The 27,997-nt window shown below is 39.6% G+C and overlaps 1 protein-coding gene across 2 annotated transcripts; it reads left to right on the forward strand.

The window, feature by feature from the left end:
* The first annotated feature begins 150 nt into the window (after positions 1–150).
* On the forward strand, positions 151–26,618 carry pi4kaa (phosphatidylinositol 4-kinase, catalytic, alpha a). 2 transcript variants are annotated; one of them, XM_034224124.1, is made up of 54 exons: positions 151–367; positions 3,414–3,530; positions 3,632–3,725; positions 3,882–3,970; positions 4,358–4,430; positions 4,508–4,755; positions 5,221–5,287; positions 5,388–5,536; positions 5,634–5,699; positions 5,781–5,877; positions 5,989–6,180; positions 6,275–6,375; positions 6,742–6,871; positions 6,960–7,089; positions 7,176–7,271; positions 7,356–7,539; positions 8,585–8,685; positions 9,227–9,395; positions 9,924–9,974; positions 10,276–10,384; positions 10,470–10,606; positions 10,693–10,826; positions 10,935–11,017; positions 11,095–11,165; positions 11,764–11,888; positions 11,995–12,076; positions 12,159–12,242; positions 12,359–12,448; positions 12,580–12,699; positions 13,030–13,122; positions 13,286–13,442; positions 13,557–13,684; positions 13,779–13,937; positions 14,042–14,193; positions 14,394–14,501; positions 14,907–15,127; positions 15,877–16,032; positions 16,724–16,803; positions 16,906–17,105; positions 19,841–19,928; positions 20,029–20,196; positions 20,285–20,338; positions 20,447–20,567; positions 21,325–21,454; positions 21,544–21,614; positions 21,950–22,022; positions 22,127–22,307; positions 22,394–22,498; positions 22,941–23,066; positions 23,192–23,312; positions 23,416–23,575; positions 23,760–23,849; positions 24,303–24,386; positions 24,511–26,618. In XM_034224124.1, the coding sequence occupies exons 1-54, from the start codon at positions 269–271 to the stop codon at positions 24,560–24,562; spliced, it is 6,366 nt and encodes a 2,121-aa protein (XP_034080015.1). In that variant the 5' UTR covers positions 151–268; the 3' UTR covers positions 24,563–26,618. The 2 variants fall into 2 exon arrangements, with proteins under 2 accessions (XP_034080015.1, XP_034080016.1); XM_034224125.1 differs by having other exon boundaries at positions 14,907–15,034.
* The last annotated feature ends 1,379 nt before the right edge of the window (positions 26,619–27,997 follow it).

Below are 27,997 nucleotides of genomic sequence, written 5' to 3' on the forward strand. Positions count from 1 at the left end.
ACCTAGTTGGAATTATAAGTCACTACAAATTACACTTAGGTATTTGTGTCCAGTAAATGTAGCATAATACTTTAATTGTCACTGTTTTCTTCTCGTAGCCATGCTCTCCATCACTAGCTCCTTGTATTTTGGCTCTGTGACCTTGCTTTGCGCTTTTTAGCACCTTGCGCTTGCCGTAGTTGTCAGTGCAGCGTTCTCCTCCTTGAATCGGACGAATGAAAGAAGATGTTTGTTTTCATGTGGCGGCGGTATTAAGGCATCTTTAAACATGGCTCTCAATGGAGGGGGAAGCAGAGGATTTTACTTCAACACCGTCTTGTCTTTGGCTCGGTCGTTGGCAGCTCACAGGCAGGCCCCGCTAGAAAAGGTAACGTTATACGTGGCCCGGTAGCTAACGACAGTTTCAAGCTAATACCTGTCAAGAGTCTTTGACATGAAAGGCCTGTTCTTAACTTCGCTTCTCTAATGGGGTTATGTGATTTTTGATTTAAAACCCACAGTTAACATGTCTAGCAGTTTCCTAGTGTATGTATTACGTTGCCATTTTCTGATTTAAGACGACACAGTAGCACTTATAACTGACTTCAGAGGTGGCTAACGTCGGCTAACTGTTAGCTGTTTTGAACCTGTAGCTAATCTTCTCTTAGGTTTAAGACTTGATGTGTACGATCCTTAACAGGAAGGAAAGCTCAAATTTCCACAAGGTGTACACTTATTCCTTTGTAATTATATGTAATAGTTAATATTCATTAAGCTGTCAACACAAGTTGTAAAACACAGATCTTCATAATGTTTTTATTCTTTCTGCATAACATCAAGAAACTAATAACCCATTAGAAAATGACTTGAAAGACCAATTCATCATTAAATAAAAGATAGATAAAGTTAAAATGTTTGTAAGGAGGTTATTAGATAACATTGAATTGTATTGTATGTCATGCACAGAGTTAAGATACTAATATAACAAAGTGTCATTAACACAGTAATGTATAGAAACAAATAAATGTGTCTTAGGATAGCGTGGTTTCACTATTTTCTAATGCCAAACAGTCAAATTACTTATCATCAAAATTATGAGATTATTCCATGTTGGAAAAAACAAGTATGAATCTAATATTCGATTGTAGGCTGAGGGTAATTTTCATTACTATTTTGAGTCTACAAACATACTGTCATTCAGTATGGTGTCCAATATTACTTATTGTAAAACCAAATCATTCAGTTGTGGTGATGTCCTTAGGTTCAAAAGCAAGAGCAGTGTTTACTTCAGGTGTCAAACACGTTTTTTTGTCTCCAAACAAAGAAGCAATCAGTGCTAAAGTATTGCTTATCGCTATAGGGTGAATCAATGTATCCATTCAACTAATTGCAGCATTTTCGCTGACAAAGTGAAGCTGTCGATGTGTTTTCACATCAATAGTAGATGAGAACAGTTCTAACCAGAGGACCACCAATCAGACAGCTGCCCGGGGGAACTACAAGTCCCAGAACACTGTGTCACTTTATTTTTGGTAATTTAAGTACTTTCATATTGGTCTGGGAATGTCAACATTAATGTACAATATCAACCTTTTCCTGCATTTCTATGTAAACTTCAATTAACATGAAATACAAATAATGCTGTGATCTCTAGCGACAGCAGAGACCCCACCCAAACAGGTTCATCTGGCAATGACAAAGAGGAAGTATCACCTCTATATTACTGTCATCATTTAAAGACATAACGGAAGATGTATTATGAAGTCATGACATGCAGACTAAGGAATCACAAAAGGGAGGCAACCAACTTGAAGTCCCACCCAGAAGATGTAATAATTTCTTCTCACAACATATTTTAGATGAAGGGTTTAAAAGTAAATTAGATGTATTGCTGTGTATTGGAAGTACTGTTGAAACTCAAGTTATTTGGAATAATAGGGCAACCATGGAACTCAGTCAGGCGGTTAGGATTTGTATTCAGGGATTATGATGAGCCTGGGAAATATTTCACAACAAAAGAGCAGACAGGAATTGGAGTGATTTGACCACACACCCACTGAGATTTAAAATGGGGAAATGTTTTGAGCTTAAGAGGAAGTCTATCTTCTAATGAAAAAGCTGTGGTAGCAGTAATACAGCACAGGCAGTTTAGTGAATTATTGTGTAAGTGGACTTTGCCTTTCTGATTTTTCTGTCTATGTAAGGTCTTTTGAAATGTGCTTGTTCTAGTGATCTGCAGAAGCACACTTACAGGAGTAGTTTAAAGCATCCACCATTAATCAGACTTACAGTATGTTTTGCTGCAATAATAATTTAAGTAGTTGATTAAAATACAATTTTATTTGCCATAAATCACTCATGGGTTTATTCTATAATATATTAGAAAAGCGTAAAAGTTAATAATTACCCATAATCTAAAGACTGCTTGTTTTTCTAGTCTAAATCCTCCCATCAAATATGACAATTAATTGCAGCAAATCCTTAATTTGTCTTAACTTAGTTAATATATTGACTGTTTGAGTCCAATGCTTGTGTGGAATGTAAAGTTTCTGAATGTTATAAGTGGTAAACCGCAGGGGTCTGCTTCAGCACATAGACCAGATTGTCTGAACAATACCCTTCTTTCAGTGGGCGCGAGAATGCCCTTTGGTACTTAAGAACATGTTGTATTTGACTATACACTACTTTCATTAAGCACCGTTTTCCTGGCTCAGTAAAGATCTTAGCTGCTGTCAAAACACATAGCATTTTATTACTGTTTTAGGACTGAAAAACAACCGTTTTGAGATGTAGCTTTTGAGTCAAATGCAAATTCTCCACAAATGTCCCTTCATGGCGTCTCATCCTTTAACAGCATTAATGAAATATACTCTGCATTAGGGCTGCTCAATTAATCGTATTTTAATCGCGATTACGATTATGGCTTGCAACGATTACGAAAACAACGTAATCGAAATAAAACGATTATTTTTTTATTATTATTAATCAACTGTTAAAAACATACTGTTCACATTTTTTTTCTCCAATAAATGGATGTTTTCAAAGTCAGTGAATAATCGCATTTAATAATCGCAATTACAATTATTGACCCAAATAATCGAGATTATGATTTTTGCCATAATCGAGCTGCCCTACTCTGCATTGCATACTGAATAAAACATTCAAGACCTAGAGATCCTATTCTGTGTTTGAAGGTGTATAAATCCCTCTCATAGCTCCAGCCCTTTGGCATTAGGTTAATTAACGCCAGAGGCAGACTTGGCTCAGTTCCTGCTGCATATTCAGGGAATCAAAAATCATTATCACTAATGGCACCTAGCAGTGTGCAATTCATTAAGCTGAGATAAATGATGCACTGCCATTTTCAAAGAGTGTGTTGTCCATAGCTGATGCTTACAGCTCATTTGAATAATTGTAATGTATTCCTCTCACAGGTACAGAAGCTACATTGCATGTGCCCCACAGACTACAGAGGAGTCTTCCAGCTGGATGAGAGGAGGAGAGATGCTGTCATTGCTCTGGGCATCTTTCTGGTTGAGTCAAACCTGCAGGTAAACCTAGTTCCTACTTACCTCTCTACTACTGTATTGCTATTGATCAATTGATGTTCTAGTATCTCTGTATAACTTCCTATGTAATACTTCTGTTGCAGCACAAAGATGCTATTGTCCCCTACCTTCTTGGGTTGCTTAAAGGGCTTCCTAAAGTTCAGTGGATTGAAGAGAGCTCAGAACGCAAAGGAAGGGGTAACGATACGCCTCTGATTTTGCAACATTATTAAATATAAAGCACATAACGTTCACTTTAATTGTGTGTTATTCAATATACTTGAGATATGGATGACTGAATACAATTTAAGGGCGTTGTTTTTTTAAATATTTGGTGCTCTTCCTGTCTTGCAGAGACCCTTCCTGTCGCGGAGAACTTCACCTTTGGTCTGGTAACACTACTGTCAGATGTTGCCCAACGTGATGAAACCTTACGAGGACAGGTGTGTGTGTGTGTTTCTTGCTGCTGGCATTGTTCATCCTGTTCATGCTGTCTGTGAAGGAGTAATTCATGGGAACATCTCCTTGCAAATCTCTGCAAAAAAGTAATCTTGTACTTCTTTAAGATAAACAACCTTGGTACTTTCTATCAGCTTTGCAGTGGATGGAGTTCAACAATTCTTCTGTGTGTAACTCTCCTTTACTGTAGCCACCAAGGATAGACTCTCTTTGGGACATAGAGAAAAACATTTTGTACCAAAAGAGCTTTTTGCTGAGCCTAATATTGGCTTTGTCAAAAAAAGGGATTTCAATATAGACATCGAAAACTTTAAATGTTGATATGCATGGTTGAGGCAGAGTATATGATATCTTTGTATCATCTTTGACAGATCCTGGAGGCGATCATGGACATCATGCAGATCCTGCAAGATATCTGCAAGAATCCAGAAGTTCACGATAAAGGTACCACACATCCTGCCTTCTTTGTATTCTACTTATCATTTCTAATGTTCTAACCTCCATGACTCTTTTCTGTACAGAATACCTGTGCAGGTACAGTGTGCCCACCCTGCTGGGTGTTGCTCGAGCTTTTGGCCGCTACAGCAACACTGACGAGCCGTTACTGTCCAAGCTGTTCCCCCGACCGGTTGCTCCTCTCCCGGCTACGGCGGATGAAAGTGATGCACCGCACCGGCGCTCCTTCAATGACTTCCGCTCCATCATGCCGAGCTCTTTACTGTCGGTGTGTCAGGGAGACACTCTGAGACACAAAGGCTCCAGTCAGCAGGTAGAAATCATTTGGAAACAGTAAAGGAACAAACTCTACCGAACCCCTAAAAAGCTATATGTTTTCCAATTATAGTGTCAGAATATACCAAAATTGATGATGACGATATTATTTAAAAAATAATATGAATTTAATGAATGAATATATGAATTTTCATATAATGATACAAATACACATATGACAATACCCTTGTGGCAGATGTTAGGCTGTTGGATGGTTTTGTTTATTGGTTCATCTGAATGCCTATTCACTATCCATTAGTGTATTTGAAAGGTTTTGAAAATCAAGACTTTCTCTTCCTCCTTCTAATTAAATGTATATGCAATTTATATGCAAATAAATTAACAAAACATACAATAAACAACGTTAAAAATAAATATGGCTAAAAGGATAAAATATCTGATATTGTCACATACCATTTTTCCCCCCCACTTTGATTACATACTGTTTTTTGTGTGTTTTCAGGCCAGTCCAGAGAGAGCCTGTCTGACCCCCATCTCCCCCTCTGACCCCTCTGCACAGTACTTTGAAGGTCAGTACCTGAGCAGAAGCGTTTGAGGCCGTTGGGCTTTCAGGAACCATCAGTGACTCTCTGAGGAAGCTGCTTTAAAAACTTCTGCTTCCCTCTTCAGGTTCATACCTCCCTGATGGCAGCGCAGTGGACCCTGACTACTACTTCTCCACCATCAGCTCCAGCTTCTCCGTCTCCCCTCTTTTCACTGGAAGCAGCTCCGGAGAGTTTCATGTCCCTCTGGATATGCTCAAACAGACCCTTCACATGGTTAGCAGCAGAAAATATGCAATTGATTCAAATAAAATGCAGTCCCAAGTAATGTATAAAAAGTGGAATTTCATTAACTTGTCTCTCTCTATAATAGGTTGAACATTTTGTCTCTGAGAAATTTTTAAAAACACTGGATGACGCCTTGGCAGAAGTTATAGAGGTATGATTCTTAAATCACTTGCACTTATTTTTTTCTTGATACATTTGGTTCATTAATACATTTCTGCTCATTTCTTGGCAGTTGAATCCTGGCTTTCATCTGTACTACAAAACCTTCAGTGATCCTCTGTATGTAGCCATTTTCAAAATGCTAAGAGACACGCTTTACAATTTAAAAGGTAAAGAATCCAGTTTTTTTCCTCTTTCTTCAAACCTTTTGAACATTTAGCGACATATTTCTCGTTTAAATGGGTCCATAGGCAATCATGTTTTATGTGTTGTGTTCCCAGACCTACAGACAGACTATGTGAAGGAGGTTCATGACTTTGTGCTGGAGCAGTTCAGCAGCAGCCAGTCGGAGCTGCAGAGGATCCTGCATGATGTTGAGTATCTCCAGAGTGAACTGAGCCCTCTCAAACTGCGCTGCCAGGCCAACGCTGCCTGTGTGGACCTCATGGTGTGGGCAGTGACTGAAGAGCAAGGTCAAATATCTCCTTTTCAGACCGAATGTAACCGTCAAAGAAGTCATTTCAGCAATTTTCATCTGTTTTCTGTCTATATATTTCATATCAATAGGAGCTGAGAACCTTTGCACCAAACTATCAGAGAAGCTGCAGTCCAAGACGTCGAGTAAAGTCATCATCGCTCACATGCCACTCCTCATCTGCTGCTTACAGGTAACAATGAACTGCTTGTTAAACAAAAAGGTTTCTGTCATTCTAATCTAGTCTTGGTTATTACACATCCTGTATCCATGGATCACACATTGCATGATATATCACCAGATATTTTTTAAATGAGTTTACACAGTTGCTTTAGTTAGCTACACAACCTTTTTTAACATACGGCAGTAATTGGGTGTAAATGTAAAGAAACAAGTAATCTACTTTTTAAATATTGGGTAAAACTAAGCTTTAAAAGTTCAAACTTACAAAATGTTGCTGCAACCTTCTCCAGGTATATTGTTTTTTTCAAAGCCTGGATGCAGTGCAACCATAGTTGTTCATTCGTTTACACATTGACACAAATGTCTGTGTCTTCAGGGCCTGGGTCGTCTGTGTGAGCGCTTTCCGGTGGTGGCCCACTCTGTCACCATGTCCCTGAGAGACTTCTTGGTGGTACCCTCTCCTGTCCTGGTGAAGCTGTACAAATACCACACCCAGTGCGCTCCAGGTAACACAATACACTCACAGCTCCATCAATCACTTGCAGTTTTATCTCCATTGCAACGTTTACTCACCAAATCCTAACATTTTTGAAGGGACTGGTGAGATAAAGATCCATGTGACCAACGAACATTCCCAGTCAACCCTCAGTACAAATTCGAGCAAGAAGAGCCAGCCCTCTATGTACGAGCAGCTACGGGATATCTCCATCGATAACATCTGCAGGTGAATTCACTCACACACACTTTTACAGCATATACACACACACTCGTATCCACACGGATGTTACCTATCTCTCTCTCTGTTCTCAGGTGCCTGAAAGCCGGACTCACTATGGATAATGTCATCGTAGAAGCTTTTCTCGCCAGTCTGTCTAACCGTCTCTACATCTATCAGGAGAATGATAAGTAAGTCATATCATACTGACTTTGAAGAGGATGAAAAGCCTAACTTTGAGAGTGTATTTACAGATGTTCCCCTCCCTTCCTCAGGGATGCTCACCTGATCCCAGACCACACCATCAGGGCTCTGGGTCACATCGCTGTGGCTTTACGGGACACCCCCAGAGTAATGGAGCCCATCCTCCAGATCCTGCAGCAGAAGTTCTGTCAGCCTCCCTCACAGCTCGACGTCCTCATCGTAGACCAGCTAGGCTGCATGGTCATCACTGGCAATGTAAGGAGTTATTTCTTTATTAATTATTTTAAAACAGACCTTACCCTGAAGATAAAACATTGATATAGCTAACAGCTGATTCTATACCAGAGTTCCCGTTAGCCGGTGATTACCGGACTACGACCGGTAAAATATGCAGAAGACCGGCAAATCTAAATCTCTCCGGTCAAAGTGTCCGTTCAAAATAATTTCCCCTTAGCAATACCACATCAGTTGCGCAACTTGCGCCACTTATGTGACAGACAAAAGAGTATGTGACAGACAAGAATAGTCCATTCTAATGTCTAACACTTAATGTGGAGAAAGAGATGTCCTGTATGGGTTGATTGTGCGTTGATCTGTTGGTAATGCCTCGGGATTCCGGTGGGCATGTAAACAAATGCATAATGCTGCGCTATACTTTGTGGCCTCACCCAGTTGCATAGCGACACTTATTGTTTAGGTGTCTTTTAATAAGCAGGTAGTCATATCATTAGCTAGAACTAGCTGGATCTGATCGATATGGACATAAACGCGAGTGAAGTCTAATCTGACGGGAGAGAGATCAGCTGCTGCTGACGAGTCGACACGCAGCTCTGCATGATCACCTGCAGCGGTGAGCGGAACAAAACACACACTTCAGGTTAGAATATCACACGTAGCTATTTTAATTACCTCTCAAACTACCGTAACTAGTTATAGATATGTTTAGTTTCACTGTCGGATCACTCATTACTGATCCGCGAGCTGCATGATACTGACGGGCTGTCAGGAGAGGGAGAGCGCTCCGTTTATTATTCCCGTGTTATTGTAAGTTACTGTACACTTTTGAATAATGTAGTTAATCTACTATAATTAGTTTGTTTAATATCGAATCATATTAATTTGTTTTAAAGCACAATAAATAACAAAGAAGACCTTTTGACCGGCACTTTTCTCATTTTGTCCGGAAGATTTAAACTTTAACGGACATGTTGACCGGCGAAAACATATTCTAACGGGAACTCTGTTCTATACCTTCTAACGTTAAATGTTTCTAACCTCATAACGTAATTTTTCATCTTAGCAATACATCTACCAGGAAGTGTGGAATCTGTTCCAGCAGATCAGTGTGAAAGCCAGCTCCATGGTTTACTCTAACAAAGACTACAAGGACCATGGATACAGGTGACCTCAAATCTTAACTGACACAATTGTTATCCTTCTGATTACATAAGCAAGTGATGCACAAGTGGAGCATATTGTAATCCTCATAGTTGAGTATTAATCACATTTGTTGAGATTCTTGTAAGTGAATGTTGCTGTGTGCACACAGTAAAGTAGCTGCTGCAGCAGAGGCAACTGTTTTTCAATATTTTACTTCTGGGAAAAGCAGCACTGTTTCATTAGAGAGAAAGAAACTCAGTAAAAAAAAGTCAGAAAATAAATAACACTAGTGGAACTAAAGTTATTGACAAAACGTTAATCTGCAAATTATTCGAAAATGTATTGTTTTCTAGCAAAAACAGCAAACATTGTCTACTTTTTATTCAATTTTGATGATTTGGCACTTATAGATATATCTATATTCTAACCATTACTAAAATGTGGTTTGTATAAAGTAGGGGAATGTAAAGTGGGAGAATATTCTCATCCTCATAAAGTCGAGCATTATTCACAGTTTGTCATGAAAGTCTAGTAAATGTCATGTTCCTTTTCTTGTTTGCAGACACTGTTCCTTGGCTGTGATAAACGCTCTGGGTAACATAGCAGCGAACCTGCAGGCGGAGCAGATGGTGGACGAGCTTCTTGTCAACCTACTGGAGCTCTTTGTCCAACTGGGCTTAGAGGGGAAGAGAGCCAGCGAGAGAGCGCCAGACAAAGGCCCGGCTCTGAAGGTAAAGCACACTCACATCTACACACACTGCAGCAATGAGACTGCAGTGTTGGCTCAGGGCGGTAATAGTCCAGGAGAAAAGATGATCTTAACATAACCTTTGCAGCCGGTCGAGAGCATGTAAACATTTATTCCAGCTAGAACATTACCAAACATACATTTCCAAAATTAAATGTTTGGTTTATAAGGGTTTAATGAGCCAACCATTAACATCAGCATCTCTGGTTCGTCTCCAGCTGGGGACCTTTTGTTGCATGCCATTTCCTGTCAAGCCTCTGCCGTCAATTATCAATAAAGTGATCAACTGAACAAGAATATAAACAATGATTTAACTGCCATGATAACGAGGCAATTACATCGTCTCATCTTTATATATGAATAGTGACATTTATTATAAAGACAGAGATTGCAGGGAGAGAAGTAGGATTGCATGCCCCTTGAGGCTTGTGTAAAGTAAGCATGATTTTGTTGTAGAAAGTACTTTTCTTTGAATCATACTGACACTTAGATTCCTTCCTTTTCTCTTTAGGCATCAAGCAGTGCTGGAAACCTTGGTGTCTTGGTTCCAGTTATTGCAGTGGTAAGTGTTCTGGATAAAATGTCTAAAATGTTCAGCTTTAATCACACTGTTTTATTAAGCATGTTAAATATTCCCTTTTTAAGTTGAATTGGATCCTTCCCCCTTTGCTGCATGTAGTCCCCCCTCAACCTATTTCCGCTTAATCTTTTACTATCAATTAAGGCAAAAAGCCCCAAAAAAGTCAACTTGTTCCACTTTTTTTGTAACTTATATAATACCCTACCAGCAATGCCCTTCAGCTTTGAATATACTGTACCTTAACAACCACTCAGATCCATTCTCTCTCTTCCTCTGCTGTTAGCTGACTAAGAGGTTGCAACCAATTAAGGAAGCAAAGCCGCGCCTGCAGAAGCTCTTCAGGGACTTCTGGCTCTACTCTGTTGTCATGGGATTTGCTGTTGAGGGCTCAGGTACAATAAAATACATTATATACATTAATAATAATCTACTATATCTTACTTCAGCATCACGTGTTGCTTCTGTTGAAATCTTCAGGTCTGTGGCCGGAGGAATGGTATGAGGGAGTTTGTGAGATTGCAACCAAATCACCGCTGCTCACTTTTCCAAGCGGGGAACCTTTACGCTCAGAGCTGCAGTACAACTCTGCACTGAAGAATGACACTGTCACTCCGGTATGAGAGCACAATCATGCACAGATATGCTCACACATCATATCACACAAGGGCTCATACGTTTGTGGTTGGTTGTTGTTTTTCAGGCGGAACTGAATGATCTGCGGAGCACCATCATCAACCTGCTGGATCCTCCTCCTGAGGTTTCTGCTCTCATCAACAAGCTGGACTTTGCCATGTCCACATATTTACTGTCTGTGTACAGATTGGAATACATGAGGTATGCCAACATGTCTATAATATGTATTGGGTTATGTGCTTCACGGTGTTCGGGGATTATTCTAGTATGCAGTATATTATTTCTATAAGTGATGTTTTCTCTTTTTAGGATGCTGCGTGCTCTGGACTCTGAACGCTTTCAGGTCATGTTTCGATACTTTGAAGACAGAGCAATACAGAAGGATAAATCTGGTAGGCAAAAAAACAAACATAAACCGGTGCTTTTACATGCTTATTATAATCATTAACATTTAAAATATTCCTTCCAGGCATGATGCAGTGTGTCATTGCTGTGAGCGACAAGGTGTTTGAGGTCTTCCTGCATATGATGGCTGAAAAAGTAAGGGAGATGTTTTTTCAACGAAAATAAACTTGTATCCTGTGAGGAATGTGTTTTTATTACACATTGGAGGATTAGAATTTTTTTTTAATCTTTAGTCATCAAACAGTCAAATTGCATTTGTACTTGTCACTTAAGGATTTCTAAGATTATATGGTTTGTTCCATTGGCATTAAAAAAACGCTGCTGCTCATATAAGGCATTTTAAGCGCTGCCTGCGTAGAGGCACAAATATAGGAGGGCTGAATGAAAATGAATTCAAGTTTCTGCAGCTGCACCTGATTTATTGTGGCTTTAAAATAAACTGTGTATAAGGTTTTAACGTCTGGGAAAGCAGATTTTTTTAATGAGAGAGAAAGAAAACAATAAAAAAAAGTCTTAACAGTTTAGAAAGTAAAAAATAAAAGCTTGTAAATCTTAACTAAGGAGTTAATTGACAGAACATGTATCTATTTATCTAGAGCTTGTTTGAAAATGTTGGATTTTCTAGCAAAATTGTGCTTATTATTAAGACTTATTATGACATTTCTAGAACAAATAAAGAATTAATTAATGAGAAAATAGCCAAACTTATCTAATATTTATGCTATGTTTTCAGCCAAAAACCAAAGCCCACGAGGAGGAGCTGGAACGACATGCTCAGTTCCTCTTGGTCAACTTCAACCACATCCACAAGAGGATCCGCAGAGTGGCTGACAAATATCTGTCCGGCCTGGCTGAAACGTGAGAGTGACATATATATATATATATAATATATATATATTTAGTGCCTATATATCCAGAATACTGTTTAATATACATTAGTGTCAACACTATTTTCTCTCCTCAGTTTCCCCCACTTGCTGTGGAGTGGCCGTGTGCTGAGAACCATGTTAGACATCCTGCAGACGCTTTCCCTTTCACTCAGTGCAGTAAGGGATGTTAAAAGTGGATTATTCAACAGTCATCAATCAGTCTCTCTCTATACTTAAGGGTGTGTGTGCTGCATTTCAGGATATTCACAAGGACCAACCTTATTACGACATCCCAGACACTCCACACAGAATCACCGTCCCAGACACATACGAAGCCAGAGAGGTAATTACACTTTATTCTTGATTTCCACTTATAAAGAACTCAGCATTTACTTATGTTCTACATCTCTATGTGCAATTTGCTAAAATTATCTAATGCTTTTGTATCTTAAACTGTAGAGCATAGTGAAGGATTTTGCTGCTCGTTGTGGAGAGATCCTTAAAGAGGCGATGAAGTGGGCGCCATCTGTGACCAAATCCCACCTCCAGGTAACATTTATTTCTGAAAAAAGTACTCCTATAATACTAGAAATCTCTACATGTCGAGCCTCATATTAAATAAAGTTCACATTGCGGCCCAAAACATTCTTTCACCTTTGTACTTTATGTGTTTTTTTCAGGAGTATCTGAATAAACATCAGAACTGGGTGTCGGGTCTGTCCCAGCACACGGGCCTGGCCATGGCCACAGAGAGCATCCTGCACTTTGCTGGTTACAACAGACAGAGCAGCACACTGGGGGTAAGTCATAAAACTTACTTGTACTTATACTTGTTAATGCTGCAAATTGATCATTTATTTCAGAAATGAAAAAGGCTCAAGAATGGAGCTTTGTGGGACACCATTAACAATATTTGCTTAATTCACTGTTTATTCACTAATGGGGGCTTGTAGTTATTATATGTGTACCTGACTTAACTCAAAATAAAGTGAAATAGATCCAGAATACTTAGAGCAAGAGAACAATGTATTTGAGAAATAAATGTGTCACTTAAATGTGATTGCAAGTTAACCTTCTTTTTACATTATAAATTACAATTGATATGCTTATTTCTTATGCTTCACCTGTAGACCACTCAGCTGACTGAGAGACCAGCCTGTGTGAAGAAGGACTACTCTAACTTCATGGCCTCCCTCAACCTCAGGAACAGATACGCTGGAGAGGTAAAACCAACAAATCATACATACAATTTCTCATAACTAACTACTCTGCTTTCTGTGTCTTAAAACCACCAAATTATATTATGTTATTTGATCAAACACTTTTAAATGTCGCTTCACATGCTCACTTCTTCTCTATCTTCTTTTCTTTCTCTTTTGTCTGTAGGTATCTGGTATGATCAACTTCTCCGAGGCAGTTCGAGGACAATCTGATCTGAGCCAGATGATGATCAAGCAGATGGGAGAGGCTTTAGAATCTGCACAACCTAAAGCCTTCACTGAGTCCATGTTCAAACTGGCTGCTTTGCTCATTAGCTCCAAAGGTTTTACTTTTTCACTTAAATTAATATGTTTTATTTGAAATGCACAGCTTTGTTCTTCTTTGAAATGCTCTGGACTTGTTGTCTGACTTCTACTTTCTCCTGATTTTTCTTAAGAATGCGATCCTCAGCTCCTGCACCACCTCTGCTGGTCTCCTCTCAAGATGTTCACATCACACGGCATGGAAACAGCTATCGCCTGCTGGGAGTGGCTGTTGGCAGCTCGTGTTGGAGTGGAAGTACCGGTACATATCTTTTGTCTCTAAATCATTTTTGTGTCCTTTGGGACAGTGCATTGCTATAGTGCTTTTATACAGTAAAAATCACTTTTCTACACAGTTTATGCGGGAGATGGCAGGAGCGTGGCAGATGACGGTGGAGCTTAAGATGGGCTTGTTCTCCGACGCTCAGGTAGAGGCTGATCCTCTGGCTGCTTCCGAGGAGAGTCAGCCTATCCCCTGCCCTCCAGACGTTAACCCTCACCAAATATGGATCGAGGTCAGACAAAAGCAATTCCACTTTGGTTACTATAACATGCTTTTATAAATGACCTTCCCCACTACTTATTGTCTCTCATGCCTACCTTTTTTATTCTTCTCCAGTTTCTAGTCCAGAGGTTTGAGATTGCAAAGTATTCCAGCGCAGATCAGGTCGAGATCTTTGGCAGTCTGCTACAACGCTCCCTGTCTCTCAATGTCGGTGGGCCGAAGAGTAGCCTCAACCGCCACGTAGCTGCCATTGGGCCTCGTTTCAGGTACATTAACACTATTAAAGCTAAAAGATAATGTCCGGTATGTTTTCTGATCCCTTTACTTTACCTACCTGTCATTTGACGTCTGTTGATTCTTCAAGGGTCTTCAAAGCAAGCTTGTTTTTTTAAGAAAATGTGCTAATTGCATGGAAAGTGTAGAATTTTGTGTTGCAGATTTGTTTATATATGTCTTTGTACTTCAGGCTGCTGACTCTGGGACTGGCTCTGCTCCACTCTGATGTCCTCACAAATTCAACTGTAAGAAATGTGCTCCGAGAGAAGATCTATTCTACAGCCTTTGATTACTTCAGGTACCTACACACTCAAAATATATGGTGCAACAAACATTTTCATGCAATACATGTGTAATGGCTTTTTCAATTACAATAATATATTCTATAAAACCTAAAAAGAATAGTACAAATACCACAGTAGCTTGAGAAGATTTCTTTATAGTGCTTGTTTCCAAAAAGTCCAAATCCCAAAAGAATCAATTATAGAAAGAAGAATGTTTTTTGCTAACATGCTAAACTAAGATGGTGAATGTTGTTTTACCTGCTAAACAATGACATGTAAGCATATTGATTGGGTGTATGTTAGCCTGCTGACATTAGCTAATAACTAAAAGCACTGATTTGCCTAAGTAGAGCCTCAAAAAGAATTGAATTGCAAATCAAAATCCCACTCAATAAACTATTGGTGATCTAACTCTCCAGCGCCCCTCCGAAGTTTCCAACCCAAGGTGACAAGCATCTCCGCGAGGACATCTGCATCATAATCCGTTTCTACGCCAGCATCCTGTCTGACAAGAAGTACCTGGCAGCATGCCACTTGGTCCCACCTGGTGAGCTTGGTACTACCCCGGCCCCGAGCACGCTCTCTGCCGGGATATTTGGATCGCTTATCGTGTCCAGCACTTCTCCGATTTCCCTCTTAAGTAAGCCTAAAGCGGTGCAGCTCAGACTGCACTGCAGCAGGGGCATGCTTATGGCGCGTGACAAATTTGACGCTGTTTGTCCTCACAAAGCTGCTGATAGATCCTGGTATCTATCGGTTTATATTACCAACCTAGCTGTTTCAGTTTTTAACGTTTTTTTCCTCAGTGTTGGTTTTACACTTCTTTTTTTAGTGCCTTTTTTAAATTTGTATTTACAATCTTTCCTGAATAATAAGCAGCTGTGAGGAAAAGCTCAAATTTGTCAACTGCGTTAAGATGCATGATTATTCATCATCTCAGCCCCATCCGTCTGCCCCAATCCTCGATTTGATCAACTTCCAAATAATTAATTACAAGCTATAAAAATGCTTTTTTCTTCCAACCCATAAAATCCTCTCCTCTTCATTACCGATGACCCAGAGATAAGACATGGTCTCATTCTCATACACATTGTAGCGCTTCAGGTAGACGGGTCCTCTAACCGCTGATCCTGGGTCAGAGTAATTTGCTGCCAGCCCCCCTGCACATTAACAAGACAAAAAAATATCTGACCCAGTATCAGTGGTTTAAAGGAAGCTCTACCTACATGCTTTCAAACGCATGACCATCACAACAGCAGAGGACTAACTGATAACTCATCTCGCTCATCTATCCTCATATAATGATCGTTTTTCACTGTTGAGAATTACTACATGAGTCTACGTGTGCTTGTGTCTGGACCAAACTAAATCTGTTTGTGTGTAAAACAGATAACCAGGACCCGTCCCTGAACAGTCTGTCGGTGATGAACGCAGCCGACCTCCGGAGCAGCATGGACTCCAGCGCTCGCTCCCAGCAGAGCAGCCAGGGCTGGATCAACACCTACCCGCTGTCCAGTGGCATGTCCACCGCATCCAAGAAATCAGGTACTGCTTAGGATCAGCATGGGAACAATATGTTTACAGAGAAAGAGATACCAAAAATGAGTTACAAACTCCCGTCCTGGTGTTTCCAATTTTCTTACCTCAGTTCTGCTGTTTTGTAAACAGTCTTATTTGTTTGTTTGAGGTTATGCCTGTATGGATTTATATGTAAGATTTCATAGTATCAGATGTTTTATCTTAACCTGTAGTGTTACAAATATGTGGAGACTCTTAATATGAACTAAATAAATAAGATGAAGTTGGTCATTTAACTCTCAAAACTGGGAGCATGCAATATGCTGGATATGCAATTGTCACTTTCAGGTGGTAACACTTCAACATAAATACTGTATGATTTCAACTATAAAGCTTAACAAGCTTTTTGAGAGGTTTCTGCATTAACGATGGAAACTGTAAAATAGACTGGTTATCTTAACTGTATAGTACCAAATATAACAATACATACAATTAATTGGAAAAATACTGCAACTGTTTTTATTTATTTATTTATTTATTTATTTTGACCCAAAAGTAAACAAAGGGATGAACAACATTGACTGATATATTGACATAATAAAAGATAATTGAACCTTTAGACCTCCGATAGGAACAGAGTCCGGATTAAGACTAAAGACATTTCCCCATTCCATGAGAACACAAATACATTATGGTCTATCTGTTCTCTGTTCCCTAGGCACGTCTAAGAAGAGTAACAGAGGGACGCAGCTTCACAAATACTACATGAAACGCAGGACTCTGTTGCTGGCCCTGCTGGTGAGGGGGAAAAAATAAATGTCATTCATTGTTTTTAACTCCTCTTCTCATTATCACCCACTCTTCATGCTCTCTTTCTCGTTCCCCTTTCTGTGTTTCCAGGCCAGTGAGATCGAACGTTTGACCACGTGGTACAACCCCCTCTCCGCTCAGGAGCTGGCCATCGCAACGGAGCAATCTGTGGAGACCAGCATCGCCAACTGGAGGTCCAAATACATCAGTCTGACGGAGAAACAGTGGAAGGACAACGTGAACCTGGCCTGGGGCATCGCACCTTACCTGGCCATGCAGCTACCAACAAGGTTCTCACTCTCCCTCTGTTTATTATAAGGGGACCCATCGCTAACACTCAGAGCTAACCTGTACTGGAGAGAGTATGTGTAAAGAAGCAGGAAATTAAAAAAGGAACTCACCTTGTGGTAAACCGGCAAGAGAAAAAGCATTTGAGCTCCATACTGTTTCAGAAATAATCCTTGATGTGGTTTGGAACATGATATGGCGTTTCATCACGGCAGCATTGAGCTGTATCTCCGGTATAATTCTGAGCAGGCATTAGCTCCCCCTCCTCTTTTCTTTCTTTCAAGGTAAGGACCCCGAACAGGGCTGGAATAGAGGGATGTCTCAAATGCATGATCCGTTTGGTATTTTGAGCAAAACACATCATAGACATGTTTTTTATATATTTGTATATATCTGAGACCCATAATATATGCCTAAAGATAGCATAGTAGGAGACCTTTAATATAGTTCATTTACCAAAACAGAATGAAATCATTCTTAATGTGAAACTTTTTAACACGATAAAGAAAAAACTCTTCCTCCCCTTTTAAAACTAAATTTGATAGATGTATTTGTTTCTTCAATACATTTAGGAGTTTTGCAGCTGCAGCCTTACTTAAAATACGGGCTTCAGCAGGAGCAGACAGGCTTGGCGATACAGCGAGAACAAGCGAAACTCACTCAGGATGAGTTTGGTTTTTTTTTCACAGCCGAAGTAAAAACAATAGCCACATTCACACCGCAGGACTTTCCCTGGTACTTTGGTTCTTTAGTTCCGTTAGTACCAATAATGTCGCGTTCACACCGCCGGGACTACTCAGTGCCGGGAACTCTTTTGGCCATTTTCAGTCCCTGCTAGAGAGGTGGTACGAACCTGGTGATAAAAGAGTGCCAAATATTCTATTTCTATTGGCTGGGCGAATTGCAAACCACGCCCCGTTAGATTCTGAATTTTTTTTGTTAGGCAGCCATTTTTTTCCTCGCTACAAAACCACATCCACACCTGAGCGAGTAGTTTTTTTGTACTTTTAAAGCAGTTATGACCACACGTACTACAACACCGGAGCGGTGGAATGATGAGGAAGTGTCGGCGCTTCTGGCAATTTACTCTGAGGACGGGATGCAGCAGCTTCTACAGAAAGCAGTTCCCAACTCCAAATGTTTTGAGCGATGTTCGCAAAAGCTACTTGAGCTGGGAATCGTGCACAGTGCACACGGATGCCGGGTAAAAATAAAGAAACTCAGGCAGGACTATAAAAAAATTAAAGACCACAATAATAAGAGTGGTAACGATTTTCTATTGTTATTATATATATATATATATATTGCCACTGTTTTTTAATACTGACACCTAACTTGCACTACGGTGTGTCTGCTGCTATATATATTGCCACTGTTACATTGTTTTGAAACTACTTACACTTTATTTTACATTTCACACTTTTATTTAACTTCAATTCACATGCATACGACACACCTGGAACAGCGTGATGCCGTTATTGTTATGTCTTGACTGTGCAATAAAACAAACAAACTGGCGAAGCTTTATTTATTGTGTCCCACCCCAAATTTGCAGAATAGAAGAATGTGAGAGCAGACAGGTGTCGGTGGTTGAGTTTATCTACAATGTTGCAACCTTGTGCAGCAATGGCAGGGGCAGAAACACAAGTCTTACACACATAAACACAAGTCATTTATCATGTCATTTGTTTTAGATAAATAAGGGAAAAACACCAAACAAGGGTTAATGTCCTTTTCCAAAATCAGCCTGAGGGGGTAATATATAATAAATACATAAAGATAAAGTCCATTGTTATAATGGGGTATTTTATTTGTAAATTACCCTTATGAACTCCATCATGTCTGAGGTCGGAAAGTAAACAAACGCCTCATACAGCGGGTGGGCTTTATACCTCCTCCCCCGTGTAGTTCTTCTTCTCTCGTTTTTTTTTGTACTCGCCGTGAAGTGGTTTTGCGGCCTGCCAGTAAACCCAGAGAAGAAGAAGACGAAGTGAAGTCAGCGTAATCTTGCCTCAGGGAAAGTACTGCGGTGTGAATGCGATTGGCACTAGCCCCATGGCGGATTCAGTGCCGTGGTACTTTAGTACCGGCACTAAAGTACGGCAAGTCCTGCGGTGTGAAAGCGGCTAATAAGTGTGGCTTGATATTGAGTAAGAAAAAGGTTTATAACGCTGTGAGCATTGGTCCGCGGAGAGCATTTCTCCGTGATCCCAACGTTGTCCCAAAAACGTTTACCCTTTTAAACAGTCGAGGTAGATACCTTGTTTGTTTTAAACATCATAAATACACAAACAACAATGAATACTTACAGGTTGTGTACCCGAATCTCCCGCTGGTCCAAACAAAGTAGGAACAGCATCGTTCTTCAGTGCCCTACGCTGTACATATCCGGCATGAATCGCTGAAAGGTTTGTGAAGCTTTGTTTCGTGAAAAGCTGGCAGAGGGTGCGGCCATAGCTCTGGGCGTGGCTACTGGGTATCCCTACGTAGCGATACCCAGGAAGAAAATGAGAAATCTCCAACGAGGCGTTTTGGGGAGTTGTGTTAGAGTTTAGGGTGTACTTTGAGGGTTTTTGACTCTGCAGACCGTTTACATGCATAAAAACCTTCATAACACACAAGGGGATGGGTAATAACCGGGAAAGCATGACATGGGACCTTTACATCGTTTTTTTAATTACAACCACTGAAAAAAGGTCAATCATCCAGATGATTTACTTGTTTGCTTGGTTCCCAGGTTTAAGAATGACGCTATTGTTGCTGAAGTGACCCGGCTGGTGAGACTGGACCCCGGAGCCGTCAGTGATGTCCCTGAGGCTGTCAAGGTAACAGCACGTAGTCCAGTATAGCTCAGATGCTAAGCTTCTGAAATTGTGTCTTTTATGTTTTAATTTAATATTTTCGTTCACTATCCTTACCTCCTAGTTCCTGGTGACGTGGCACACTATCGATGCAGACTCTCCTGAGCTGAGCCACATCCTGTGTTGGGCTCCAACAGACCCGCCCACTGGTCTGTCGTACTTCAGCAGCATGTACCCTCCTCATCCTCTCACCGCTCAGTACGGGGTGAAGGTGCTGCGCTCCTTTCCTCCAGTAAGTCACACACTAGTGGATTCCTGCTGTAGAGACATACAACTTGAGGGTATTCACAGATATAACGTTTGTTTATTTCTCTTTTTAGGATGCCATTTTGTTCTACATCCCTCAGATTGTTCAGGCTCTCCGTTATGACAAGGTAAACATGATCTGCTATAGCTAAAATGGTTAGCCGACTGAAATGAATCAACAACCGTTATACTTCATGAAGCAGTAGTAATACACTCTGATGCTCTGTCCTGCTCAGATGGGCTATGTGAGAGAGTACATCCTGTGGGCGGCCCAAAAGTCTCAACTTCTCGCCCATCAGTTCATCTGGAACATGAAGACCAACATCTTCATGGACGAGGAGGCGCACCAGAAAGACCGTGAGTAGAGAGTTCAAATCACAAAGACCTGTAATGCTTCGACTGTGATTTACAGCAGCACTGACAATAGTGAGATCTCAGAGTGCCAGATTTAAGTGCAGAACTAAGGTTGAATACCAGAAATGTAGATCTTAGTATTTCTTGGGAATTTTCAGTTACTTCAAGCTATTTAAAAAAATATATATATATTGGGCACCTCATGTCTGTTTGTTCTGAAAAAAACCTTATTAACTCTGACCTTTATTACAGTAATTTAACTTGATACCCTTTTAGTTGTGATTTCATCCAGTTACTTTACACACTAAAATGGCAGTGTTGCAGGCCTTCATTTCTTTACTCAGACTTCACTTCATTATACATCAATAAAGAGTGATAGTCATGTTATTGAGATCTAAAATGTCAATATGTCCTAATTCTATGTGTCTGTTAATCTTTAAAGGTCCCATTAAGGCGTTTAGGACAGAGAGTGAATACACATACTATACAGAGATGCTGTATGAGAAACCAATGTGATTTTGGAACATTGAACAATTTAAATCTATTCTAGTAGACCTCAACAATGGAATTATGATCAGTAGAAATGGCCATGACATGGGACCTTTAATATACACTCTGAACTATAAATGTTTTACCTTCCAACAATTTTTTTTTCTTTTTATGTGTAATAACAGAAATCCATTATCAGGCATAATTAAATCCAATGAAGGTGAAAGTGTAGGTGTAATGTCATTCATTCCCGCCTCATTAACATGTGCAGCTGACATCGGGGAGCTGTTGGAGCAGATGGTGGAGGAGATCACAGGTTCGCTGTCGGGTCCGGCCAAAGACTTCTACCAAAGAGAGTTCGACTTCTTCAACAAGATCACCAACGTATCTGCCATCCTCAAGTAAATTCATCACCATTACTCTGCAAATCACTAGCAAACAACGGGATGTTTTGGTGTATATTTAACTTGAAATCTTTTTTTTTTTTCAGGCCTGTTCCTAAGGGAGAGGAGAGGAAACGGGCCTGCCTCAAAGCTCTGTCCGATATCAAAGTCCAGCCAGGTAACATACTCCTCCTCAGTCTGTCTGGATGGATCAGTAAACATTGCTAACAGAAGTTGTTTTAAGTAGTCATTTTTACAATATTTAATGCTCACAGTCTTGTAGTGTAATAATTCATAGATATTTAAAAATAGAAAGAAAAACAAATGTAAACAAACTAAGACCTCAGCAAATTCTTTCAAGTTTCTCCAAATTAGGTAAATGTATGTTTGTATATCTTAATATAAATCAGCTTGTACTCATTTCTCAACTATATCAAATATATTTTCTCTTCACATGTTTTCATTGTGGTACTGTCTCTGTGTTGTGTTTTATTTTGTATGCATGTTTTCTAGGCTGTTACCTACCAAGTAACCCTGAAGCCATAGTGCTGGACATCGACTACAAGTCAGGAACACCCATGCAGAGGTAAAGGAGATTTAGCATCTTTAACCTCAGCTGAAATCGGCATGATACTTTATCAGGACCTATATTGTTGTTATCTCATGGGAATATATTCTCTATCGCCACAGTGCTGCCAAGGCGCCCTATCTGGCCAAGTTCAAGGTGAAGCGCTGTGGAGTGAGTGAGCTGGAGAAGGAGGGTCTCCGCTGCCCCACAGACTCTACAGAGGAAGGAGAGGAGAATCCAGACGGATCACGCAGGATCTGCTGGCAGGCGGCCATCTTTAAAGTGGGAGACGACTGCAGACAGGTAGCCCGCTGAGCTTATTCCCTGGGATATTTCAATAAAGAAAACTTTGACTTTTGTGTAACCCTGCTGCGTTCCTCTGTCTCCAGGATATGCTCGCTCTGCAGATCATTGGGCTTTTTAAGAATATTTTCCAGTTGGTGGGCCTGGATCTGTTTGTTTTCCCCTACAGAGTGGTGGCCACTGCACCAGGGGTAAGACTTCATGTTCAATCATCCTCCAGAACAAATTATTCTCTTCTCTGTATTTCCTATTACATTTTTTTGCAGTCTGTAACTTATTTTTGTAGCTTTTCTTTTTCATTTTGATGACGTAAACATGACAGCACTGCTACACACAGCTTAAGACCAATCTGGCTAATCACAAAATGTGAAAATACTCAAAATGTCCTAATCATTCTTGCATAGTAAAACTAAAAGTACTGTAAGTTAAAATTGACAGCATTTTGATAATAAATGGATGTCGGCAGTTAAAAGATATATGGCTTAAACTAGATGTTAAAAAAGCCGTCAGGTCATTGCAACCCCATATCTCAACAATTATACTGTTACACATATTATAATTGGAAGGAAGGAGGGCTAAAACGTTGTAACTGTAGATATGTACTTGTTTATTCACTGAACTCTTTTCCCTCAGTGTGGTGTGATCGAGTGCATCCCAGACTGCAAGTCCAGAGACCAGCTGGGCAGACAGACTGACTTTGGGATGTACGACTACTTCCGCAACCAGTACGGAGATGAATCCACCCTCGCTTTCCAGAAGGTGCAAAGAGTTTAACCTTTCAAAGTCACGCTTTTACTCACTGTTAATGAACGACTGTCAGCCCTGTCTAATCATATCAAGTCTTAAGTATTAAGACAAAAAACGTCTCTCTTCTCTTTCCACAGGCTCGGTATAACTTCATCCGCAGCATGGCCGCCTACAGCCTGCTGCTGTTCCTGCTGCAGATCAAAGACAGACACAACGGCAACATCATGCTGGACAGCAAGGGCCACCTCATCCACATAGGTATAGTGTTTAGATATTTAGACATGGAGGTCTGGACTAAGTTGTTGTGGGGGTTACATCCTTTTCAGATTCTTCCAAACACGATTCTTCCTTGTTTTTTTAGACTTTGGCTTCATGTTTGAGAGCTCTCCTGGAGGTAACCTGGGCTGGGAGCCCGACATCAAGCTGACCGACGAGATGGTGATGATCATGGGAGGAAAGATGGAGGCCACGCCGTTCAAATGGTTCATGGAGATGTGTGTCAGAGGATACCTGGCTGTACGGTAAGGAAAGAAAAGTGTGTCCTCCATATGCTTTGTTATGGGACAAAAGAGCTGTATTTCTTTTACGTTAAAGAAGGGAAACAGTGTTTTACTAATAAGATAACTTTGATATTGTTGTTCAACATGATACTTTGTTTACATTTCAATATATCTGATGTTATGTGTGTCTTCTCTGAACATAAAGACCCTACATGGATGCAGTGGTTTCCCTAGTGACTCTCATGCTGGACACTGGACTGCCATGTTTCAGAGGACAGACCATCAAATTACTCAAGTGAGTCCAACAGTATGATGTCGGGAAATGTGTGTAAAATAGGGGCTATACTTGGTGACTTATATACTTATTAACGTTGCACACATCACTTTATTAAATGGACCTAATTGTGCAAATTCCACTTCTTTCCTATTTTACATTACATTTTTGTGCAGTAAATAGTGGGAAAGCGGAGGGATAATACTGCAGTTATAAATAATTGTTACTGCACTGTATATGTGCAGCGTTAACCATTTATTTCAATGGGATTGGGACCAACAAGATACAGAGAATCAAAGGTGTTACAAACAATAGAACAAAACTTGTTTTTTGCTGAAACCTTGGTTTTCATCTTTCATTTTTTTATTTTGACGCCTCGCACATGCCAGAATTATGTTTACGGCGGGTTTTGCTGCCCCTTAGTGGTCAGAAAATCAATGAACATTAATGTGTATTTTATTTTATTATAATCAGAGGACGGTTTAACCCTCAAATGAGTGAGAAAGAAGCGGCAGCCTTCATCATTAAAGTCATCCAAAGCTGTTTCCTCAGCAGCAGGTAAGAAAAAGACTCAAATGTTATCAACATTATGCAAAACACCAACAAAACAAGACATTAAACTGGCTGTTTTATTTGAAACATGTTATGACTTACATATTTCCATTGTCTTTTCTTTTATCAGGAGCAAAACGTACGACATGCTGCAGTACTACCAGAACCAAATTCCTTACTGAAAGACTTCTGCCGGACCTCCACTGTACGTCCGATACAAACGTCTCTACACAAGCAATGCAAACCTTCTTTGGGTTGATTTTAAAAAGGCCGTGCGATGCATTTTCCACTCCGAGACAACAATATGGCACTTTGATCCTAAAGCTCTGATTTTATTCAGCAAACTGTAAGTTGTCGGATTTTATATTGTACTTCTGTGTTTTAAAGTACGTCTTCATTCAACTTGAGACTAAAGAACAATGAACAACTTTTACCAAAACAGGTATTTAAACCACCCTTTAAGTATTTTCTTCTTGATGCTGTTGTTTGTTTCTAACACTAACTGTCACACTGGAGGAAGAAGATGGCCGCTAAGAGAGTCATATTTATCGTTTTTGTCAAAGCAGCGTTAATCATCATTGTGATCAATTGTTACTATGCTGTTATCCACTTTTATGCACTTTATAAATCCCAGTATTTCATCGGCTTCTCCTGCCTATGATCACAAGCTTAAATAGAGATTATAAATTAGAGACAAAGCAATCTGCATTTTAATCAACTGATTCTGTAATCACATTATTTTTGATTTAGTAGAATACTAAAGCTGGTAGACAGATCCAGAATTACTCGTTTTTAGGAATATAATTGGTATTTAGAGAATCAAATGTAATTATGCTGTAGTACGTACTGTAGAATATTTACTGTAGATCAAATCAACATCGCAGCTAGTTTTCTGTGATTTATGTGGAACTTGTAGAGTTATATGTGAAGAACTTATTAATCAGAAGATTATAATAGCTGTGCTGCTTTGAAGATGACCCTCAAAGCCAGTCGTGTCTCACATCAACATGTTAGCTTTTGCTTTGTTTCAATTATGTAGAGATTGTTTATTTTCCACTACATGAATCTGATGACTGACGACCTGCAGTTTGAGGAACCTGTACGGCTTTGGTGCAAGGTTCTGCTTTTTGTTTCCACAGTGTTTTTTAAACTGGGTTGTTATGGGTATACCTCTTAAAAAATACATTTCAAATGCTCTGTTTCTAAGCAGCGCTAAAATGAAGGACAAGTGTAGAGAACAGAAGAGGAAACCAGACCCTGTGACAATGGCTTCATGTTAAGTTCCTGTTGTGGAAAAGGACATGAGGATAGAGTAAAGCTGCAACAGTACATTTGTCAATCAAATTAAAAGTAAATGTCTACTATTTTCAAAATCTATTAATTGTTGAAGTCATTTGTCCTATAGAAAAGTCAGAAAATGCTGTTTCCAGCTTCTCAAATATGAAGCCGTTCCCTTTTTTTCTCAGTTTTATCTCATATTAAACTGAATATCTGGAAAAACTGAGAAACTGGGATGAAAAACGAATTTCTGACATTTTATAGACCAAACAATTAATCGATGAATCTTATATATTCGGCAGATTAGCTAGCTGACGGCAGACCAGGAACCCACTGACTGCTAATCACATTTATGTCAGAAAGATTTTCCTAACATGTAACTCCTTTGTGTATCTGAGTTATATTGAATCACTTGGGTTTGGAGTTTTGTTGGATGATCTTGCTTTTACCGCTGCAGACGATGATTATACCTTAAAAGCCATTTCTCCTATACCTAAGGTAGAAACACAACTGTAGTAATACTTGACGAAAACCCTAACCTTATGCAATATATTGATGTATATTGATGCTGTACTTGTGTGTTATATGCTCAACAAATGAACTCGCTATAATTCCTTCCATCGTGAGAAGTGTTTCTCTGTCTGTCTTAGTGTCGTTGCAGAATCGACGTAAACGCAAGTACTTGTTTAATGGCTTGTAAAAGAGTTAAAGAGGCTGCTGTGATCAACTCTTTATGAAGCCATTTCAATGTAGTGGATTTTTTTCTTGAGTTGCTGTATTTTAAATGAGTTAGTCATCCCGTATCTCAATCAGATATGTAATATATAAATGTGTGCATTTTTTTGTTTGTATTTGCTCAGTTTGTGGCGACATCATTGACGGTTCAGATGAATCACCTCTGTTGTTCTGATATGTGAAAATGTCTTCTTTCCAGATTAAATGTGTAAACATTTCAAATCACTGATGTGTGTTACTCCTTTGTTCTCTGCCTTGTTGGCATGAGCTCAAAATAACTTCCACAGCGGATTAGAGGGGTTTTTAAGAAGTTGGGTTCCTTTTTCAACCCATAAAGGAACTAAACGCTAAATATATAAATAAAATGTTTTTTGTTTTTAAGGCAATCTGGTATGTATCACGTTTCAATCACATTTAATTGTATCTTAGATAATTAAAAGGTATGAAAATTAAAATGATAAATCAATCAATCAAAGTTTATTCATATATCACAAACGTTACATTTGTCTCAGGGGGGGCTTTACAGTTTGTACAGAATACAACCCCCTCTGTCCCTCACATCGGACAAAGAAAAACTCCCAAAGAAACCCCAGAGTTAATGGAGATAATAATTATATTTTATTGTATATATTAAGAATAAATAAATTAGGATTTTCCTAAATGCCCCTTCAAATGATAAATGATCAATAACTTCCACTATAGTTAAAGATTATATTTTTCAGCCTGTAAATCAAATGTAGTTATTTTTACTCGCATAATTCAGACCAGAATAATGAATTGGAGAAAGAATAAATGCTTTTAATGAATCTGAAAAGATATGAAGATCCTATAGCTTCTCCCTGATAGTTTCTATGCATGTATTGTTTGGTTATACACAAAATAATCCACTTTCTAAGGATAGCAGAGCAGCTGAAACTCTACTTATCATATTCTGTTGTCTGAGCCTGGAAGCTGTGAACGGAGACAAACAAAGAGAGGAGAGTTTAACGAGAATGCAGCCAGTTGTGTTGAACTCTGACCTGGGACACAAGAGAAGGGGCCCATTTCACACCAGAGGGCCCCGTCATATGTCTGATAGGATGCAGAATAATGTGAGTTCATTAAGAAAAATCTGATGTAGAGAAGTTAACAAAAAGGATTCAAATATGTTTCAAGTTTGGTCTTCTACAAACTATCGATAATTAAAAAAAATATTTGTGAACCAACAAGATGCCTACCGAAGAGAGAAATGTATGCCAGTAACACAAAGGCAAAGATGGCGGTGGGAGTGAAATCTTGGCTTGTGCACAAAGGACCCCTGACCCCCCCCCCTCCTCTTTATTGTCACTGAGCTGTATAGGGCATGGGCCCCTGGGGACATTTTCACAACAAATTCTAAAACAAAAAATAGCTCCTAACTGGCCAAGCTTGGAGAAACTGCTCATAGTAAGGGGACTCCTTCTTTGAGTCACAATGAATTGTTGGTTTGTGCAACTCTACTGCAGAGATCCTGAAAAAAACACAGTTCGCAGCTTGATGGACTTTAAATATCTCAGAACTATGACCACACATTTTGTCTTAAGAACTAAATATAAACATTTGACTTTTGACATGTGTGCTCACAT

This window comes from Gymnodraco acuticeps, unplaced genomic scaffold (genome assembly GCF_902827175.1).
Source record: "Gymnodraco acuticeps unplaced genomic scaffold, fGymAcu1.1, whole genome shotgun sequence".
NCBI lineage: Eukaryota > Metazoa > Chordata > Actinopteri > Perciformes > Bathydraconidae > Gymnodraco > Gymnodraco acuticeps.

Coding starts and splice junctions, on each gene's coding strand:
- pi4kaa (XM_034224124.1), top strand. CDS start 269: ATGGCTCTCAATGGAGGGGGAAGCAGAGGATTTTACTTCAACACCGTC. Junction 7,090..7,175: donor TCCATCGATAACATCTGCAG/GTGAATTCACTC, acceptor CTCTGTTCTCAG/GTGCCTGAAAGCCGGACTCA. Junction 22,308..22,393: donor TGGGAGACGACTGCAGACAG/GTAGCCCGCTGA, acceptor CTCTGTCTCCAG/GATATGCTCGCTCTGCAGAT.